This window comes from Miscanthus floridulus, chromosome 12 (genome assembly GCF_019320115.1).
Source record: "Miscanthus floridulus cultivar M001 chromosome 12, ASM1932011v1, whole genome shotgun sequence".
NCBI lineage: Eukaryota > Viridiplantae > Streptophyta > Magnoliopsida > Poales > Poaceae > Miscanthus > Miscanthus floridulus.
Genome location: NC_089591.1, coordinates 61,673,421 through 61,696,094, shown reverse-complemented (window position 1 = coordinate 61,696,094; position 22,674 = coordinate 61,673,421). Strand labels below are relative to the sequence as shown.

Sequence of the window (22,674 nt, the reverse complement as noted above, 5' to 3'; positions counted from 1 at the left end):
TGTTTGCTGCAGCGCGTCCCGCGTCCCGCGATGACTGACTTCTCACGATCCGTCCAAACCCCATCTCCGGATCCTCGTAGCGAAATTCCCGGGCATAAACAATCCACCCCCAAACACACACAGTCGAGTCGGCCGGCTACGTTTCTCCACGCTCCATTGCAAAACATTAAGGCTCCAGCTTCCCGCCGAATAACATATAAAATCCAGAGGATCGCACAGCAGGGCTAACTTCCATTTCCGATCCCTTGTGCACGCACTTAGGTCCTGTTTGGTTGGAGACAGGGAGGATTTGTTCGGCAAAGAGTGTTACCTGTGTCTGAAAAGTTGATTTTTATCTGGCCAGGCAAAAGTCGGAAGAAGGTCTGTTTGGTTGGAAGCATGTGTCTGGAAAGGCTAATAAAAGATACAGTACATATTTAAAAGCTAATAAAAGGTATAATATCATATTTGAACTTACACGGTTATGGTTATAAATAATAATAAATAAATAAAAGCATCCATATTTTCTCAATTAATAATAAATTTGAAATTACAATTACAAATATAGTTAAAAGATTTCCTAGCTATTTAAAAAATGTCATAAGGGAGGAACGTATGAGGAAGAAAGATAATTATAATTATACTGCACACATTATGCTAATTTTAACGTGAACATGATCAACCGAGGGGAGAAAGACTAGAAAATATAAAATATACAAAAAGTTTTTAGACATGGCTGTGAAAAAGGAAATAGAATATGCCTGAGAAGTTTAATAAAAAAGAAAATATATTTTCTTCTATATAAAACTTTAGCATCATTCGAGTAATATATATTATTATAATACAAAAATAATATAAATAGAACCTTTAATAAAGTAATATAAAACATAAATACTTTTAATATTTTATTTTCCTAATAATCCATTCATATGATTAAAGAATAAACAGAATAAAATGTACTAAATGTATCTCGGTTGCACCTATCACAGATGAACAATAGGAAATAGAAATAAGAGTTACTCATTAAGGAACTATAGCGTACACCAAAGTAATAATATAAATAAAGAAGAAAAAGGCACCGACAAGACAGCACTACAGTAGCCCACCCAGGTAACATCGGCGCTGCACCCAGACGCTCGTTTTCGGTAGCCTGGTTGAGGCAGCCCCTGCCTGGCCCAGTCACCTAACCAGGGTCCCAACCAAATGGAGCACAGGCAGCACCCAGGCACCTCTTCACCCAGGCAAATTTGGTCCAGGCTTTGAACCAAACAAGCCCTTGACACACTGCAAGGGCCCCAATTGTGTGCTTATGCATAAGCAAAGGAGACGCGACTCCGCTCAAACTAGACTAAGCGGGCACGAAAGCTCGAGGAGGGAGAGAGAGAGAGAGAAAAAAAAAAAGAAATAATAAGAATCTGACAGGAGCAGGATGAACGGAAGGACCAAAGCAAAGCAAATTGCGTGATTGTTTACCATAATAAGACATGAGATTATCGTGTGGCGTGGAACGGCAGCAGGGGCAGGTCTGCGGCAGCCGGCCAAGTGGAGGAGCGCAGCGCCGGCGCATGAGGGGCGGCTGGCTGGTTCTGGTGGAGCTCATCAGTCATCGCCACCGGTGCAATTGCAAAGCCAGCGAGGCCAGGGCCAGCAGTAGATAGAATAGAAGAAAAGGCCCGGGTCGCGGTCACCACGCCACCACCCCAGTGCCCCACCAATCCAATCGCCATTACCGTCCTGGTTCGGTTGGGAGTAAGTTGCGAGCTGGGTCCGCCAAATGACTGTGCCATTACCGTCCTGGTTCCGTTGCGATAGTTTACGACACAGCCAAACGAACAGGGCTTGTGCAGTTGCGCTACGCCTGGTTGGCCCGCTGTTGCCGCAAGACAGTTGACAGGGCGACTGCGAACAGGGCGTCAGCCGCCAGGGCTAGGAGAGCTCCAAGAGCTAGATGTTCCTATAGCTCTGCCTCTGCTCCAGGTAGAGTCAGAGATACCATTACACAAAGCTGCAGTGTGTCGCACAACCAAGGGAGGAGCTTACAGCTTACTGTTCCATTGGTCCATTCAACTCTACTACGGAGTACTACTACTACTACTCGCACACACTTTGCAAAGGTTGCAAGTTGCAACATGAGCCTATCGCTTGCTTCGACACCTCGCTATCACCACTCTGCTCTCCTAACTAAGCATATCAGGTCGTTACGGGTGACAACATGTGATGTAACCAAGGGTGCACGCAACACGCACCTGCCCCAATACTTACTGTACAGTCCAAGTGCAAGGTGCACTTTTCTTCCTTCCTTGGGCGATCGATCGATCAGTCTCATCTCATCTTCAACCTTTCCAGCACCAGCCATCAGTACTATAGTCAGTACCCAGCAGTCCGGCTCGGCAATTGATGGATGGACCAAACAAAGCTACCACTGCCTTCAGAAATGCTAGCAACTAAAAGTTCTGCGCTAGTTGCTGCGCCGCTGCGAACCCTAACCGGAACCAAAGCTAAACCTAACCTGACCTAATTGAGACTCCTAAACTCTAATTAACCCAACCGGGACTACGACGATGAAACAAGGAAGAGAAAGGGAGGGGAGTTCAGGTACGGTACAAGGCTATTACGGCCGGGAGGAAAAAAAATGTACAGCCACCGCTGGGTTGCCAGCCTCCTTGCTTGGGAGGGGGCAGCTTAGAACGACGCCACGGCCGGCGCGGCGGTGGCGACCATGCCGCCTTCCTTCTTGCGGCGCATCTCGAGCACCTTGCGGTGGGAGTTGGAGTGGATGCTGCTCACGAAGGTGGGGCTGCACGCCGGGCGGTACTCGGGGAGGAGCCGGCCCGACTTGTAGCGGACGCCGCACGCATTGCACAGCGTCTTGGCGCCCTCGGGCCCCGCGCGCCACTGCGGGGTCTTCTGCACGCCGCAGTGGCTGCAGCGGCGGTCGCTGGGCCCGGGCTGCTGCGACGCGGCCGCACCGGCCGCCGACGAGTGGTGCGGAGGGAGATGCTTCGGCTTGCGCCCGCGCTTCTTGGGCTTGTGCTTGCTGCCCTTGGCACCGTGCTTGGACTTCTTCGACGGCGGCAGCCGCGGCAGGAGGTGGCTGTAGAAGCCCTCGCCGAGGTGCTCCAGCCCGCCGAACGGGGGCGAGTCCAGACGAAGGAACGGCGAGAACGAACCAGACGAGGAGCACGAGGAAGTGGTTGTGGTCGACGAGGACGAGGCCGAGTCGGACAAGAACGAGGCGCCCGAGAGCGCCCACCCCGGGCCCCGCGACCGCTTGCTGCGCTTCGCCTTCACCGGTATCATCGCCTCCGTTGACAGCGCACAGATGGTCGGTGTCCGCAGCGGGCCGGATGGCGGCGGCGGCGGCGCCATCGCGCGGTACGCACCGTCGTGCGCGAGCCGCGGCCGCCGCTGCTGCGCCAGCGGGGGCCGCCCTGCCAGCCACGCAACCACAGCAGCGGGCGGCTGCGGCTGTGGCGGCAGCTCGGAGAGCGAGTCGTCCATGATACGGGAGACCCACTCCAACTCCTCGACGTCATGCGACTGCGGGAACGCAGGACCAGCATAATTAAATTAATCACTTTCTGAGAATAACCAGAGGGAGAAGACTCGCGAACGACGACGTCTTTCCACGAATAGAAACGGTCAGAGGCCCGCCGAGGAAACTCACCGGCAGGTCAACCATCTCCGGCGGCGGCGGGTGCTCGTACGTCACGACCGACAACGGCTGCGAGTCCGCTTTCGACTTCTCCTGGACCGCGGCGGCCACCGGCGGGGCGGCTTCCTCGTGTTCTGCGCCGTCCTTGTCAGGCTCGCCGAACTCCTCGAGGTCCAGCAGGTCCTCGACTGAGAACCCGTCTTTCTCAACAAGCACCCCGGCGGCGGCGGCGTCCTCCTCCGGCGCGACGCTGTTGCTACACTTCAGCGTGTCCATCCTGCCATCATCCTTCACCGGCCGGCCGGAAAAACAGGCATACACGTCGTATGTCAAAATCACAAATTCCCAATACCAGAAGGCAAAAGCAGGGCAGTTCAAGAAAAAGTTTTTCGTCTCTGCTTATTTTTTGTTTATCTCTCCGAATAAATAAAAGAAACCAAAAAGAAAAACCATCCAAAGAATCTCTTTCCGTCCCCCCCAATCATCTATCGGCATCACCGGCCGGCACCGTTCCTTACCAGAGGGCTGCTATGGTGGTGCGCGTACGACGGCATGGCCGAGGAGCCTCGCGGGAAGGCTGTGGTGCAGGAACCACCCGGGGCCGGGGCTGGGGCTGTGGTGGCGGCGTTGGAGGCGTGCTGGAGGTAAGGCGAGGAGGACGAGGCGGAGACGGAGGGGGAAAAGGATGAAGGGATGAGCGTTTGGTGGAGCATTGAATGGCTGCCGAAGTCCGTGGGCTGCTCAACAAATGACTCACCGTTTCACCCTCGCCCCCTCCGCCTTCTCCGATATCACACCCTTCCTCGTGTGCTTCCTCGGCACTTTGGCGCTTTCGCCCCCCTTTACTTTATTTTTTGCCCACCGCGATATTCTGATTTATTTTATTTCCGCCACTTCGCCATGCTCTTTTTTGTATATAGGCACCTCCACTTTTGAAAAGAAATGGAGGCCAACCGAAGAGAGGAAAGGCGGAAACGGCGCGTCGTGATGCGCGCTGACCCAGCGGACGGCCCGGATGGCGTGGCGTGGATTAGAGATAAGCGATGAGACTAGGGTAGTGCGGCAGGGCCGAGGGCACGTGGTGGGCCCGTGGCCGGCCCGGCGCCCCGCTACGGGTTGGCGGAGGTTGGCTGGGTGTGGCGCCTTTTCAAATGGCGGGTTTGGGGACGTGGATTGGAGAGGTTCGAACTGGACCCGCGCGGCGCACGCAGGGTGAATGGGCTTCCCGATCACGACTTGGGTCTGCTGTGGATGCAGCGGACGCGCTTATAGGTCGGGTCAGTTTCATCTTCTTAGTTTGTTTATTTATTTTCTTATATATATATATATATAAATAAAATAGTCTCGAAAATATTTTGGAAGGAAAAATGATTTTGGTTTTTTTGTATGGTTGTTGCGTGTGGTGGTATCCATATGGGGGTATACAGCGTGGTACGTGGATACGGTATTCATGTATAGCAAAGGATTCTAGCGCGTGCACTGATCCTTGTGGATACGGAGCGTACTGTATCGGCTAATGCATGCTTTGGACGTGTGCAGCTGGATTTGGAAATTGGCCCTGTTTGCTCAAGCACTGAGAACTACTTCTTAGCCATGGAACAGTTATCCTGTTTGTTTAAGCTTATTTAGACTTACTTTTCAGATATGAAGTAATATTTTTCTCTCATAATATTTCAGCATAATCAACAGCATAAACCAAATTTCAGCATCAATTATCAGGGTTAGTGTTTTTCTCCCACAACATTTCAACCTAAACATTAGCATAAGCCAAATTTCAGGGGATGATTATTCGTGCCCATTAATTTCTGATTTGAAATTTTGGGAGCGCGTCACGGATATGGATATCTGCCAGGCCAAAACACTTTCTACAGTGTTCGACTGGATTTAAAATTTTACTGTTTATATTGAAAATATTATTTATGTTGAAATATTATAAGAGAAAAATACAACTTTAATTGAAAACGGTAGTCAACCAGCCAGCCAACAAATGCCAGCCGAACACAGTTCATGCACGCGAGCACGGGAATAGCATGCATACTTGCATAGTGATAGGCTCAAAGCACGTAAGGCTGGAATATATTATTTCCTCACTCGTGAAGCAAACTTGAGCTAGAAACCGATAGAAACAAGCAACTCTGGTGCTCCGAGACTGACTCTCCCGGCCTTCCACCTGCCAGTCACTGGTGCTGGGAAATATCGAGAATATGCCATGTTTCAACTCGCACGAAAGTGACCTTATCAAGCTTCGTAATGTTAGGACGTGTTCAGCTATTCATACTTGCCAAATGCCAAAACAGGAATACCATAGTAGTAGTAGGTGTAAACGTTTGTATTTATAACAAATTATGTAAAGGGAGCCACAAACGAACTCAGGCCTTCTTCGAACGTTGGGATATATGCATGAAGTATTAAATATAGACTAAAAAATAATTAATTATATAGTTTATGACTAATTTACGAGACGAAACTTTTAAGCCTAATTAGTCTATGATTTGATAATGTAGTGCTACAGTAACACATGTTCTAATGTTAGATTAATTAGACTTAATAAATTTATATAGTGAATTACTAATATATTCTATAGTTTGTTTTTTTTAAGTATCCAAACACCTCGTGTAATACCTTCGTGTAACATATGACATCTCAATACTTTACGTCCTCAACTTAACACAAGGTTAGACGATTCCATTCGTCGCCGGCCGGATTTCCTCGCGATGCCGCGGCCGTGGCAGCACTCGCGTGGCTCCACACTGACGAGCGTAAACGTGGAATCGCGGGAATTGACTAGCGTTATTTTTGTTCCGACGAGTACCAAAATGCCCCGAGACGAAAAATCTGCTCGGCACGCCGGGGCCGGCACCGCGCCGTGGGCCACGCGCGCAGGCTCGCCCTCGCGGACGAGTGGCGGAACGCAGTTGCCGCGCGGCGCGCGTGGGCAGTTTCGGTATAGGTACTGTGCAGGTTCCTGGCAAAGCCGGCAAGGCCACGCCTCGCTGTTGAAGTCGCCGGGGCGCGCGATAGCTTGCACGTCCCATGGCCCTGGCTTCGGCAAGCCTCGTGAGGCTGGCTCGCGGGACCCGTGGTCCTGGGACCACATGCTAGTGAATGATTGCATGCGTTCGCCAGGGCGCGCGATATCTTCGGGCGCGGTTTGCGAGGTCACTGACGCCGAGTCGTCGTCCGACCTGGCAGGTAGGCAGACGCGTCACGCTCGCGACGTGGCCCTCGCCGACTGGATTGGACGGCGTGGTTGCGCGGTGCAGAGCACCAGGCCGGAGTCCAGGATGTGGGTTCCAGCCACGCGCTGCCGCGACTTGAATGACGGGCCGGGCTCTGGTCCTGGGCTGGGCTCGATACCCGACGTATGAGTAGGGCAGTTTCAAAAGCAAGCTGCAGCTAAAACGGACGAGACGATCGCGCGCGCGCGTGCCCCGCTTGAGTTTCGACGCGCGGCTGGTCCACGGACCGTTCGTAGACCACGCAAAGCTCTTCGGCGGGTTGCCATCGGTGCACGGCAACAGTAAAGCCACCATAAACGCCGCAGCAGGGCTCTGGCTGTGCCGTACATCAGCGAACGGTTCGATCTGGGCCTAGTTTAGTTAGCGAAATTTTTGGCAAAACGGTACTGTAGTATTTTCGTTGTTATTTGACAATGAGTATCCAATCATAATCTAATTATGCTTAAAAGATTTGTCTCGTAAATTTCGTCTAAACTGTGTAATTAGTTTTATTTTTTATTTATATTTAATACTTCATGCATGCGTCTAAAGATTCGATGTGATAGAGAATCTTGAAAAATTTGGCAAAATTTTTGAAACTAAACGGTATCTTGGTACACTCCGCGCCTAGTCCTATCTGCCTATCTCAAACTGATGCTCCCATGAAGCTGGTTATTCGTTTCTACGTAGATTTAACTAGATTTAGACTGACCTGTTCGCTCGTTGATTTCTAGGCTGATAAGCTCAGCTAATACTGGTTTGTTGTAAGAGAAAAACACTGTTGCCTGGCTGATAAGCCCTGACTGAAACCAACAAGCGAATATGCTGACTACCTGTAAATCTCATCGGTAAAACAAACAAATGTGTTATTACCCAGGTGGTTTATGTTGTTGCTGAAACTTTTTTTATGTTGGTGTACACGATCATACAAACCAATTGCCCTATTCGCTTGGCTGATAAGCCATGACTAAAAGTACTGTTGGCTGATTTGTTGTGAGAGAAAAATATTATTCGTTAAGTGAAAAAATATGGCTTATAAGCCAAGCGAATAGGACGAATATACGCACATAAACGATATTGGACCAAAATATCTTTAGCTTTAATATAAAGGTCACTGTAAAGGTCTCGTTATTGATAAATACTCCCTTAATCCCCAATTAAATCAACTTTTAGGGTTGTCCTAAGCTAAACTATGTTAAATTGACTAGATTTGTATAAAACAACAACAACAATATTTATGACATCAAGTTAGTACAACTAAATCTCGTGCAAAAAAGTTAGTATAACTAAATACATCATACATTTTCATAATGTACTTATTTTGGTGTCATACATGTTACCATTTTTTATAATATCAGTCAAACTTATTGTAGTTTAACTTATTGTGGTTCTCGACATTAATCTATTTTAGGACGAAAGTAATATGCCGAATGACACAAAACTTAAACGTATTAATGGAAGTCGCCGAACCTTAACCCTTGAGGTTGACCGATTGCACTATTTTGGAGTAAGTGCACAACAAAAACGTAAAATGTGTATTCAAATTCTTACTCTTTTATATCATAACTATTGTATTTAATAAGTATTCACTTTGACCACTATGCCTTCCTATTAGATTGTAATTATAGTATGTAGTAAGTATCATATCATGAAACTAATTTTAGGACAAAACAATGTAACTGTATTTCTAGACTAAATGTCTCAAAACCATTAGTGATCAAAGTTTCAAAAATTTTACCTGGTTATGATCAAAACATTTATGACTAAAGAGTGTTACACACTGTGCACATTGGCAGTGCTATCCTCCAAAAAGTAAAGTTGTGGTAATCATGCGAACCAAACACTGTCAAGAGAAAGTGTTGTTACGGTTTAAGTTCAAAAAAAAAGTGTTGTTATGGTTTCTAAACCTTAAACCGCAAATGACAAAGCATCAATGTGATGTGCATTTTCTACTAAGCAGAAGCCAACGAACTACCAGTTGTTCAACTCAAAATTTTGTTCGTATGATGGGATTCTGCTACCCATAAAGTAGTATAAAGGCCCATTTTGGCACAACTGTTTTTTTACTCTACGACCATCTTTTTTTTGTGAAGCTAAGTTATTTGGAGGCCCGTTTACCAAAACAGCTCTCTACATGTAGATTTTTTAAAAACATACTCCCTCCGTCCCATAAAAAGAGTCATTCTAGAATTCAAATTTCCGTCCCGTATGGTCTGTTTGGCTGGTATTAAAGCTGGCTAATAAGCCGGTTGAAGCTGATTTATTATGAGAGAAAAATATTGTAGATTGTAACTGATAAGCCGGCTAATAGGTTCAAGGGAACATATGTTACCCGACCTACATGTAGGCACCGTACCAGCAACTATGCATGTTCAGTCGTCCAACGTCACAGCTTTATTCCTTCCCTCCTCTCATACACCGGACATTTAATGCAACTTTTCCTATGTCGCTTGTTCTACTGGTAGAGGTACGCAGGTATTTCACCGCTCTCCTTGTTACAAAGAGCTTCCCTCCCAAACGACCCATATTTACGGGAGAGAGGGACTACTCACAAAATCTCAACATAGGGCCCACAAATGTGAGGTGAAGCTGTCAAAAGCTATTATTTTTAGCTTCGTCCCACTCTATTCCAAAGCATTGGGTATAATTGGTTAACAACTAGTTAATAACTTAATTAAAAGATTAGTCCACCTATTAGCTTTTATGTTTAGATGCATTAGAACTCATTTAACTATTTTTTAACTATTTACCAATTAGCTCATGTACCATACAGGCTCTTATAGCAGCTATTCCCGTGCCTGTTTGCCTGTGTATCTACTCCCTCCGTTCTAAAGGTTATCTTCAACAATAACACCCAAAATACAAGGTCTATTCGTTCTTTAGTAGTGTTACAAGCAAAAGGTTCAATACCTATTCGACATCTTCTCCAACAACAAGACCCAAAAGAAAATCCTTTCAACAAATAAGTTTCTAGGAGAGAGGATGCCAATATTTGAGTCGTGCCTTTCAGGCAACCCAAAATAGGTACCCCGTATAGGTACTCTGTTGGAGGCTGATTTTGGGTCTCTTGCTATCCATTTTAGGTTTGGGTGCCCATATGAATTCCTCGTTGGAAGCAGTATAAATGTTTGTCATTTTCGTTTCTCGAGAAACAACTTTAACTAAATATATATTTAAAAAATATTAATATTTATGATACATAATTAGTATCATTGATAGAAATTTGAATCTAGTTTTAATAAATTTATTTGAAGATAAAAATATTACACATATTTTTTATAAATCGAGTCAAAGTTATTGACACGTAAATTATGGCGACGAACATTTAGTGACTGAGCGAGTATCTATTTTCGTCTTGGAGACGTTCGGAGAAACATTTTCATGGAAAATTCAACAAATCAAGGTAGGGATTAGGGAACACAGGCAGAGACAAGGAATGACAGACTGAACTGAAGCAGGCAGCCGCACAGTTTTTTCCCAGTCACAGCATCGGATTTAATGTGATCGCTGGGCGTAAATTAATCGACGGGCCCAAAGATAAAAGAGAGGACGCAGTGGATATGCCAATATTTTTGCGGACCGAATGGTCTATCGGCTGCCCGGCTCCCGCACACCACGTGATGGCGGTGGCCGGCGGGTGGGTGTCCCAAGCTCCACTATAATGGACGAAGGGCCCATTTGCCCGTGATATGCATGGCATGGGCCTCGAGCCGATGGGTTCACGTTCATTCCACGATCCGCGAGGCCTTCGGCGACTGAGGCGTGGACGCGTGGTGGAGGCGGTGGTGGTCGGTGGCGCGGCGGCGGGACATGGCCGGCTGCAACGGCCGCGCGCCGCATGCACGCAACCGCCGTCAGCGTCAGCCTGTTCGGTTGGCTGGTTCGTATCGTTGCTGGTTTATGAAGAAGTACTACGGATTGATTTGTGTGAGAGAAAAATATTGTTTCGGCTAAAAATTTACGATCATTTACAATAAGCCACAAGCAAACTAACAGGTTGACATGCGCCCCGCTCCCACACCGTCGCGGGGCACTGCCAGCCATGCCACGACCATGACACCGAAACGAAAAACAAAGAGCCGGCTAGCTTGACAACGGTGGTTTGTCAGGCATTTCGTCTCTCTCTTTCAGCCGTCCTGCTATTTGTATTTGGAGATTGCAAGCTAGAGACGCCCTCTCGGAACCGGGTGGCTGCAGGATCGATGCTCCTCGTCAGCAAAACAAGCGCGTATCTCGTCTCAGCTGTCGATCCCTGTGACTGTGAGGTGCTGCCGAATGGATCATCTATGCTTTGCTTGCGCCCCGTCGTTTTCTACTAGGTTGTGGTGTGGTCGACTAGTCGTCGGATCCGATACTCTCCCGAGGTTGTCAAGTTGTGGACACTCGTTTTTGTTGCAACTTTGGTGTTGTCTCCATCCAGTATCCACGCAACAGCTTTGATTCTGGTTCTGATCTGATCCGGTCACCCGAAAGACCTACCTTATCTGGTTACAGCGTCAACGAGATGGCGTGCTCTGAAGTCTGAGCTGACGACCGTAGACCCGTGCAGGTATGAGATGTTGGTTACATAGGAGGAAAGACCTGGAGATAAACTGGTAATTTTACAAGATAATAGTACTCGCTAACGTAAGCCTTGAGTTGAGCTGTGTTTTCAGCAATATGTGACGACGTCTCGAGCCTGGGAGTTGCCACTAATCGACAGTTCCAGTTCATCGCGCAGGTAACAAGGCTGCTGCCTCTCATAGATGTACGACTGCTATAGCTCTGTCTAGCTGGGTTCCTAGTGAACGACTTTTAGTTCGATTAATTACTTGTCCAATCTCCTAAAACTCAAGAGTGTCAAGACAACAGGACAGGATATTTCTATCCTAGGCTGTCTACTGGCGACTAGAAGGCCTGATCACGCCAACAGGACGAAACTGCTCTCGATATGACGGATTACCTGACTCGGACAGACGTGAAGCAAGGAAATCACTGCAGTCCGAGAAGCCGCGATTTTCTAACAGAGGTACTGTAATGTGAAAGATCCATGACGAGGCAAGCGCAGTAAAGAATGGTCACCGCCTCACCGGGTCACCGCACGAAGGTCATTTGCGGTCGAAATCGACACGACCGTGCGCAATTTTCGCCGTTCTTGTGATGTGTCGCGCAATAGCTCGGCAGCTGCTGCATTATCAGCTGCCTTTGGACCAAAGCTGATTGTGCGCATGTGATGGTGGTGGGAGGGCGTGATTATCCACTCAACCCGCGAGATCCGAAATGCTCAAATGCAGCAACAAAAGCCAAAAAGAGGACGCCCGAAAGGCCACCGAGCTTTCCCCGCAGAACCCTGAAACGTCTCTGCCCACTCGGGCGTGTAGGTTTCCGACGCTTTGTTGCTCGCAGGGCACGCTATCTATCTTCTTCCTAGTGGAGGAAGGGGGTAATAGCTAGCATCGAGTAGTGACAGTTCATGGTGCGGCCCAGTCGCTCTGTCCGCAACGGAGGTGTGCAGCACTTGCACGGAGGGAATTGACGGGGGCGATTGGTTCCACCGATTGTAATCTGACCTTACGTTCACACAACGCAAACGGGTCCTCGGATCTCAGCTGCGAGTGTTGTCAGTGTACGTGTTGACGTTTTATAAGGCGTACGACTGTACGAGGGTTACTGGCTAAGAATGGTACGAGGAACAGGGCCCGAGGTAGGATTTGGACATAAGGGGGCCGATCAAACCGGCAACAATCATGCGTGATAAAATACATGCATAGCAAGAGTATATATAACAACAAAATAAACATTTGTGTTACGATATAAAAGAAATTGAATTTTTTTTTAAAAAGAACACTAAGTATAATTGAGGAAAAGAGAACAAAATTAATTTAGCATTGGGTCTCTAACCTTCACGGGATCAATCTAATTCTTAGGTCAGAAAAAGAATCACGGTAATCACAATAAGAAAAGAGACAATGAAGATAATTGGAAGACTAATGGCGTGTTTTTTTTTTTGGAAAATGGTATGTTTGTTTGAGATGCAACCTTTGAGCTTTTGGCTCAAAAGCTGGTTTTTTTGGCTTTTTGGCTTTCTACTATTGATTTTTTAATAAATGTTTAACTTTTCAGTGCATTAAGCTTTTAGTTCCTTTCGTCAGAAGGCAGCTTTTTGTTTTTGGCTTTTAGCTGGCAAAAACAAGACAAAAGCTCAAACAAGTATATGCCAGTAAAGATTAATTCGAAGGGAGCTAACAAGGAAACCAATAATTATAATAACTAGCTAGTTATAGGGTGTACTATGAGGATGAACCAGATGTTTGGTGGACAACAATAAAAATACAAAAGAGAGAGAGAAAATAATCCGAAGACTTATTTATATAAGATATTCTTAGGGATTAATATAGAAGGAGGTCAAGAAATCAAAATACAAAGAACATTATTAATTAACTAATTAGATTATGTAAGGAGGCGTACTATGGGAGCCAGGCTGCCAGCCCCGCTTCCCTCCGCCGTTGACAAGGACTACTATTTTCCTACAGAAAAGAAAAGTCATCAATAGCATTGATGCTCGCCACAAAGTAAACAAAACCATGTGATTCACCAAGATAAGAATGGACTTTGACCAAAGAATGAATTCACTTAGTACTGGCAGTTTAGGCGTGAATGGACTAAAAAATAATCGGGAATACTAATTTTTGGGCGTGCACACCCCGAGTCCTCGACGCTAATTATCCCCTCCCTACCCCGTACTCTCTCGCGCGCACTCTCCTTCTCTCTCTCTCTCTCTCTCTCTCTCTCTCTCTCTCTCTCTCACACACACACACACACACACACGCGCACACATACACTGGTGACCAGCGTGGGCCATGGCGAATCTGCTGGATCTGGCGGCGGCGGTGGCGGATCCGCGCTAGGTAGGCCTCCTCCTCTCTCTCCTCCTCCAACTCCAACGAGCAAGGAAAGCTCTTCCTATCTTCTCCTTCCAACTCCGGTGGGCTATAGAATTGTCGGCCGGGGGAGGCAGGTAGGCCAGGCGGTGGGGATGGTCGATGGGTGGTTTAGGGAAGCTGGCGGTGGCAGGGGTGGTTGGGCCAGGTCGGCGCGGGGGAGCTCCGACCATGGCGATGGCGGCGCTAGGGGGGAGGTGACGCCGCAGGCGAGCTAGGGGCTTTTTTTTTGCAACTGCAAAGTGCTGTGTGAGGATATTTGCCTTCCGGGAAAACCGTGAATTACTTTAAGCCCGGTATAGGCATACTTGCATAGACGAAAGTACCATGGGCCAGAGAATCATGGTCATTCAGCCCGGCTTGGGAACCACAGTGTTTCAATTCTGTCGCAGCTGATTATGGGCCTATTTCGTACAGCTTATAAGCTGCTAATGGTCAAAATAAGTTGAAATCAACAGCCAAACGCCACGCTTTTCTACAGTTTATTCTGACCACGCTTATTTCCATAGCTCCTATTTATACTAACAAGCAGAAGCTGGATCATACCAGCTTATTTTGACCGCCGCTTTTTACTTTATTTATGCAACTTATCTAGGAAGCGCTTCCCAGATAAGTTGTACCAAACACCGATTTTATTTATTTATTTTTGAGCCCTTTTTTGAATTTTTTCACAAATAGGCCCCTGGAGGTATGCTATCAAAATCTGGACCTTTAGCTCGGCACCATAGATTTTGGCGTCTAGGTCTTGAGCTCGACGTAGACGTGGCGGTGACTTGCAGGCACCTTGGTGTCGTAGATCTTGGCGCCGAGCTTGGCGCCGTGGTTATTGGCGCCGAGCCCTGTCTTAGGTATGGGTCCTCCCTTCCTTTCTCTCTTTCTCTCTCTACCGCTCCCAAGCCAGGGCGCCGCCAGCGCTGCCGCCCCGCCCCGCCGTCGAGCGTAGCCCCGGTCGTCCGCGACCCTAGCCCACGCCGGCCCCAGCCCGCTCACGCCGCCTCGCCACGCGGAGCGCCAACTTTCTAGTGCCCGTCGCACGCCACCCCTCCTGACCCGCGCCCGCGACAGCCCCCACCGTGCCGGGCGCGACATGGCCCCTGCTCCTAGTGCGCCGTGACTTCGCCGTTGATCCTGTCCTCCACGTCCCCGTCCTGCTTCGGTCCCCGCGTCCGCGTCGCATCGTTGCATTGACTTGAACAGGTAAAATTTTTGAATATGCAATGTAGGTACTTAGTTAGCTTGAATTGTAGTGCCGCAGAAAACTATGGGTTCACTAGGTGGGTCGATTCTCGACTAATTGATCTGCATCAGCAGTACATCTATTATCTGCAGGACCAAATCTTCGATCTACAAAGGGAAGTTAGCAGCGGGTACAAAGAAGACGAAGACAACGACAACAACAATGGTGCAAGTTGACAGAAGGCACTCTATAGTGATTCATATTACACCTGTCCTAATCACAAGAACAAAGGGCCTCCGTTGTCACCTCCGCCACCACCACCAGCACCAGCAATGTAAGGCTACTGTGGAGAAGATGCAACATAATTTACTATGTGGCCACACTACTAGGACGACTTTTTCTTATTCATATGACACATCCATGTATTTGTTGTTTGGTTTAATTAACTAAGGCATGTTAGGTTTAGTCGAAGAAACTATGTACCCTTGTTTGGTACATGTTCTCAGATGCCATTTCTTGTGCTTGTTGTTCGCTTCAATTATCTAAGGCATGTTAAGTTTAGTTCAGGACCTCGGTACCCTAGTTCGGTACATGATCTCATATGCCATTTTCATGTGTTTTGTGTGTTGAATTATATAATGCCCTACTTCGTTAGATTTTGTTTGCAGCACGTGATCACATTTTACTACGTCCGTAATATTAAACCAAATATTATGACCACAAATAATGAAAACAACTACATAATAAAAAATCCAATACTATGACACATTAAACAACACAATAATACTAGAAGTACGTACTGACAAACTAATTAACGCAGTACATGACCTACGCATGCCCATACTTAAAGTGCATTACATGACAACACAATGAAAAGTCCAACATCAGACAACATTGTTCATGAATAAACCATAGAACTAGCAAGTAATGGAGATTACTGAGTACAACGAGGTCACTTTCCCTTTCTCAGGGCATCGTGATTCTCCTCCATCGCTGCTTTTGCTCGGCGTGCACGCTCAGGCTTCTTCTCCTCCTCCCTGTACGTAGCAACACGCCTCCTTTTCTCCTCTTCCTTATGCTCCTTTTTTACAGCCTTCTCTTCATGTCTCTTCTTCATCATCTCCTTGTCCTCTTTCTCCCACCGCAACAGTTTTTGTATCCATTCCTTATCTTTAGGCTTGATCTCAGTGTCGACCCACTGCTCAAAATCACAGAACGGTGGAGGAGTCTGCAAAAAAATGCAATTGTTACAAATAAAAAAATCATGCAAGATGTCATATGACACAAACATCAATTCCTCACCATCTTGTTAATGCGACGCTGACAAAGTGTAGGCTCAAACGCAAAATTAGAACACATTCAATACATCTGTTTATACGTGTCCTCTTCATCGAACTTGGCTACCTTGCAAGGATCACTGCAAAAGCACATGGGCACTAGAACACCACTAGACAAAGGCAATGGGTCGAAGGCATTTTCGGTTATCCGGCCATAACTACAATTTAGCCATTTTTGCTCTAAGAACCGAAAGCAATTAACCCATATCATAACAACGTATGCTGTGGTTACCTTGGTTTGATAGCTTTTTCACGCCTTGGCATCTTACGGTTGTATAATATAAATATTAAAATTGCATAAAACCCTAAGTAATGACGATTCTTAAGTTAAAAAATCCGACTAATATATACCAAATCAATTTGAAAAAAACTAGGAGGGAGCGATGATACCTTGCTCTCAAAGATCTACGGATCAAATCAAAGTTTCTAAGGTCCAATATGCCGATTCGTGAGGTAGAGCGAAGTGGGGAGAGAAAAAACCCGAGACGGAGGAGAAAGAAGAGGAAGAAGGCTCGGGCAGTAAGGTTGGACGTCGGGTTAAAACACCACCTCGGCGCCATATATCTTGGCGCTGTTCTCGGCGCCAACAACCACGGCGCCAAGATCTATGGCGCCAAGCTCGGCGTCGAGATCTACGACGCCAAGGTGCCTGCCAAGTCACCGTCACGTCTGTGTCGAGCCCAAGACCTAGGCACCAAAATCTATAGCGCTGAGAAGTGTAAGCTCGGCGCCATCAACAATAGCGTTGAGCTAAGGATCCATATTTTAAAAGCATACATTAAGAAACATATTTATGAAAAAATTTCAAAAAAAGAGCTAAAAAAACAAAAAAAAATTACTTACCAAACACGCCTATATGGCCTAAAAACGAGAGTTACGAAAGCCAGCTGCTCCCGATTCCCACGAGGCCAGACCGGGCCGAGATGCGTCAAGCTCACTAAAACCCTTAGGCCTTCCGCAATGTAGAAGTAGTGCCAGAAAAATTGTGGGTCCCATAGCAGGAAACGGGCACCATGTTTGAAGTGCTGCAGCGTACTCGAAAGCCAGGCATCGCAGCCATCTTTGGTCTGGACCACATGATAAGATAAAGTATTGCCCACCATCAACACCAAACAACAGCGCGACGGGTCACTGCACCAGTAAAATAATATTGTTTAATATCTAAGCATCAGTAGGCAGCGAAGCAAATAGTTACACCGCTCCGAGATTTTGAAGCACCGATAAAGAGATAGCATCATAGTCACAATGTTGGAAGCGGCTCCTGAATCCTCTCTTTCCATTTCAAGCGTTACTCAGGCGCAACACTGCGGAAGGCCTTAGCCCCCAAGACCCCCCACAGTGCCGGTCCTTCGCTCCCCGTTCGTCGGGGGCGACCTCCCCGCCAGCGACGCCGACCCCGACTACCTCTATTTCCTCGAGCACATCCACCTCGACGGTGACTCCTACACCCTCGAGCTCCCGGCCCACGGAGACCCCTCGGCCTCGCTCCTCAAGTACGAAGCCCCGCTCGCCAGCTCCTCCGACGGCGAGTGCGTCTCCGATCCCTCCCCGGGCCGCCTCAGCAGCAACCGCCGCGCGGTGGAGCCGTGGAGGAGAGGGAATCTTCAGAGTCGACGTCATTGGAGGCGGCTCCCGCGTGGTACGATCTCTCGATGACGTCGACGAGGACTACCACCTCTTCCTGCAGCACACGAGCCTTGTGGAAGGCCAATTGGTCCTCGAGATCGGGGGCATCATCGTCAACTACGATGAGCCGGTTGCGGCGGGGTCTCGGGAGGAGAAAGATGCGCAGCGGGGGGAAGAGGCGGCCTTTGCTTCGCCGGGGGAAGGAGTCGGTGTTGTAGCGGGGAGCGATGACGTCGCCTCCGGTCCTCCGGCGACAGTTGTTCCGACTTCCGAAGCAGTACGCGTGCGATTGGCGTGCGAATCCATCACCACGTCGTGAGGTGAACGATGGCGAAGATGAGGGGCTCTCTGATGCAAGCACGCTGAAGGCCGCGTATCGGGAGGCCAGCTCAAGTGATGGCCGTCGTGCAGGACACCCTGCTAATTCGGTGAGAAATTCTGATAGTTACAATTGCACGTCATTGTCAGTGCTTGTTTAGTTTCCAAAAACTTTACCAAAAAATGCTACAGTAGTCATCACATCGAATCTTACGATACGTGCATGGAACATTAAATGTAGAGAAAAAAAAACTAATTGTACAGTTTGGATGAAAATTGCGAGACGAACGTTTTGAGCCTAATTAGTCCATGATTGAACAATAATTGTCAAATAAAAACGAAAGTGCTAACGTAACCGAATTCCCAAAATTCGTGAACTAAACACAGCCTCAGTTTGTCACTACCCACTAGCGCATGCTGTCCTTAACAGAATAAGAATACGACATTATACAGTACCTATTAGCTCTCAGTGCGCAAAGAATTTCCATTTCTGTACATCCGGGCTTGTTCTCAGCGGACTGTGCCAGGAGCTGTATCCGATAAGGAAAAAAAATGTAAAATATGCCAGTAGCCCAGTATGTTTCTTTTAACATAACGTGCGCCTTTCTCAACTTACTTTCAGAACGTGGATCAAAACGTCTCATTCAAGTTGTTTGAAGAAATGTATATTTTGATTTATGCATTCTTCTAAAAGAGACGATGTTTGACATACTTGTTGCATTTTATTTGTTCTTCCTTCCTATTCATCTGATACAGGGGCAAAAAGTAGAAAAGGAACTAGGTATTATATGGCCTACACATATCACACGGAGGCTAGATTCAGACTTCAAGCGAAGGTTGATCAAGGCTCTTACAAAGCCAGTTGCTCCGAAGGAGTATTAGAGATTGTTTGAGACAGTTACTATCCGTACTCCGTTGATCAAGCTGCGGCAGGACTACAATGAAACAAAATTATATCCTGTGGAAGAGATGGGCAATTCATATTTGGACTATTACCCCGGTACAGTTTTGCAGCGCTTGCGTACTTCTTGTTTATAAAAACTCTCTCCATATTTCTTCTCACATCACACACTATTTTACATTCTTGTTGATGAAACTATTTTACATTCAGCCAGCCCAAACCAGCCAACCAACAGTGTTTTCCTCTCACGGTAAATCAGCACCAGCCAGCCTAAACCAGCCCAGAAACCAACCAGCGAACAGACCGATTGGGTCTTGTCTGTATGACTATATCACTGCAATTAATGTCCTGTTTTGTCCTCTCCGTGTGACAACTTTGTTATTGTCAACGATATTCAAGCATTTTGTTTGCCTATTCTTTTTTGGCGCATCATATATAGTATGACATCGTTGAATCACTGGTATATGGTTGTGTACATAGTCTTTCTGAGGCACATCTTGATGTCCTTGGTTATTCCTTTAGAACTTGTAATGCAGCAGGAGTTGAACAGAAAAAAGACTCAGTTACAGTAGCTGTTATCATTGGAGTATTCATTTTCAGGGTCAATTACTGAAGCCAATAGTAGTCCATGCACAATATTTCTATAGGTGTTGGATCAATTTGGTTTGCCTTATACAACACTACAAATGTCAGACTTAGTTTTTGTTGAACTGAACCCTATAACCGATTAATGGCTCATTTCACAATCGATTCTTTTGGAACTTTGAGTTTATATATGATGAGATCATAGTCATGATGGAATGGTAAATAAACACACGAACTAGATTCATTCTCTTGGATAATAATATATTTATTTCCCATCAGAAGGTTTTTATTTCCTTCTGTTTGGTGACTAAACTATTTTTGGGACCACTGTAGTAACACAAGAAGCACCCACAAAGCACTTCTGTAGTTGGTGCCGAGCAATATGTTGTTGAGAAAGAGTGCTGTTTATTCTTGAACGGGCCAGATTTGCTTGTAACTGTAGTAATTAATGCATTTTCTTTATTTTTTTTTACTTCAGATCTGGCCGACCAAATTATGAAAAGTGGCCATCGCAATGGTCTAGCTCTGATGCGTGGGTTTCTCTTCTGGTTGCAGGTATGCTTGTAGTGTCTCGTAATTATTTTGGCAGTGCCTGTTGTCTTTATCTTTGTATTTTGTTTGAAAAAAGTTTTCATATATCAGATCCATATGTTTCCATATCTTTTGTTCAAGCACAAGTGTCCAACCCTAAAGCTGTCATTCTCCATATTGAACTACACATTTTTTGGATAGAACTATTCATTTTATTTTCCTGAGATAGGCATTTTCTTTGCCTGCAAGGCTCCAAGTCAGGTGCCATTAGGTCTGGTTAAGCAGACCTGATGTCAACCACACTGGAACCAGTTTTGTTTGCAGCATCACTACATACTGTCTTCTTATTGCCAGGCTGTTGCATACCTAAGCAGCAATGTGAATCTGCTAACTTTGAGCTTCATTCTTCTGCAGAACAATGTACATGAAGGTCAGTTCAAACCATGGGTAGATGATTCTAAAGAACAGGAGGTTATTTGTTTGGTGGACTGAGCTCACACTGACTAGGTGGCTATATCCTTCGTTTGCTTGATTTCGCCCAATGGTGATAATAACTCTGCGCTTGTGACAAATTGTCCTCAGCGGAGAATGTATGGATTCCGGTATGCGATGGAAACCTCGATCCTGGAATACCATGTTCACTGTTCAGGAGTATCTCTTGGATAGCAATGCACATACAGTTCTGCTGTTGAATGAATAAACGGTTCCTCATTGAAATAATATGTAAACACTCTATCTTATGTCATCATGTGATCAGTCGCAAAAAAATTATGTCATTATGTGATTATGTCTGAGATGCGATCCCTGTAGAGTTTTCCCGAGACTGGAGTTAGGACTCCGTCAATCTGATGAGTTGTTGCACTTGATCTCCAGGACTCCGTCAATCTGATGAGTTGTTGCACTTGATCTCCCTATCATTTAGGATGATGAAAACAGGATGCAGAACAGAATGGTTGAAAACTGGAGGACCTCGTATGACTGCACAATTGCAAAAACTCAGTCCAAGGTGCTAGTTTTTTTTTCTCGATTACGCAAAAGATCTGCGTATCATTTTATTAGGTAGAAGAGTTTAAACATACAGACAGCGTGCTTCTATCGAGCGCCGAAGGAGGTCGAACTAAAACAGCCATAGCTGGACCATCATAGCAATAGACCTCTAGTTTCGATATACATAAATGGAAAACAACCAAAACCGATGCAACGGTGCAACATAGGAGGTGGCCTTGCGTCTTCGCGGCTGTCTAGACGAGCCCTATCCACCGTCCATGAAGAGTGCGTCCAGTGCTTCAGCGTTGGACACAGTTAGGTTGCCGTCGAAGATTTGTCAAAGGCCTCCAGCTCCGATGCAAATGGCGCTAATAGGCCCTTAAAACATGAACATTATCAGTTTATCACACGCTTCTTTAGCTGCACCAACGCCCCTTTTGTTCTGCCTGCCCCGCCACGCGCAATAGCCAGACGCCACCGTGAGGTGCCGTGCCTGCCTCTCCTGTCCTCTCATGAATCTCATCAGAAATATAGGCGCCATTATGAAAATATAATTAAGGAGGCGTACTATGGGAGCCAGGCTGCCAGCCCCGCTTCCAAGGACCAAGAGTATCACTGCACTACTATTTTCCTATAGAAAAGAAAAGTAAACAAAACCATGTGATTCGCCAAGATAAGAATGGACTTTGACCTAAGGATGAATTCACTTAGGACTGGCAGTTTAGGAGGTGAATCTCTTCAATCAATCAATCAATCTATCTATCGTGAGGCTAATAACTTTTGTACAAAGCATATTAGCTGCCTTATGTCTTACTCATACTGGAGCAACACAAAGAAAAGGGTCATCCACATGTAAATACGCAGCACTAATGTCTTCTGAGAAAAATATGTAGCCTGACTATAGTTTCACTTAGGAGCCAAGAGGTTAATATGACATAACATGCATAAGGAACTGATAAAAATACTCATATGAAACATTGGTGCAACCCACAATATTTCTGCTCAAACCCGCTTATATTGCAGCAGAAGCAACAGATAAAAAATAAGAAGCTTGACACAATGGCGTAGGTAAGAGATTCAAACAAAAGAAATTCAAAACTGTCATTTTCTGTTAGTAGATGCAGGTGCATTAGCCTTGTCGAGTTGCAGTGATCAAAGAATAATGAAAATTTATATCTTTGTCAACCAAACTATATAGCTCAGAAATCTCATAACTTTTGTTATCAATGTATAAATATACAGACTATTTTCATCGGAGCAAACTTAAAAAATAAATCAGAAATTTCAGTTCTTCCTATATTCCTATCTACCTGCTTAAACATTCATATTCGTATTTTCCTGTCCGGTTCCTTTGCTGGCCAATTCCTTTTCGGGTCTGGCCACATGTTATATATAGTAGATATTTAAAACACTCGTATTTCTTCGACGTGCACCACTGTC

The 22,674-nt window shown here is 46.2% G+C and overlaps 1 protein-coding gene and 1 pseudogene across 1 annotated transcript; one reads left to right on the top strand and one right to left on the bottom strand.

The window, feature by feature from the left end:
* Nucleotides 1–2,009: 2,009 nt before the first annotated feature.
* On the bottom strand, nucleotides 2,010–4,396 carry LOC136497122 (GATA transcription factor 5-like). The gene is made up of 3 exons (XM_066492910.1): nucleotides 4,153–4,396; nucleotides 3,647–3,922; nucleotides 2,010–3,519 (listed from the first exon to the last, which is right to left on the bottom strand). The coding sequence occupies exons 1-3, from the start codon at nucleotides 4,345–4,347 to the stop codon at nucleotides 2,662–2,664; spliced, it is 1,329 nt and encodes a 442-aa protein (XP_066349007.1). The 5' UTR covers nucleotides 4,348–4,396; the 3' UTR covers nucleotides 2,010–2,661.
* Nucleotides 4,397–17,299: 12,903 nt separating this feature from the next.
* LOC136495972 (uncharacterized) lies at nucleotides 17,300–21,061 on the top strand (annotated as a pseudogene).
* Nucleotides 21,062–22,674: the final 1,613 nt, after the last annotated feature.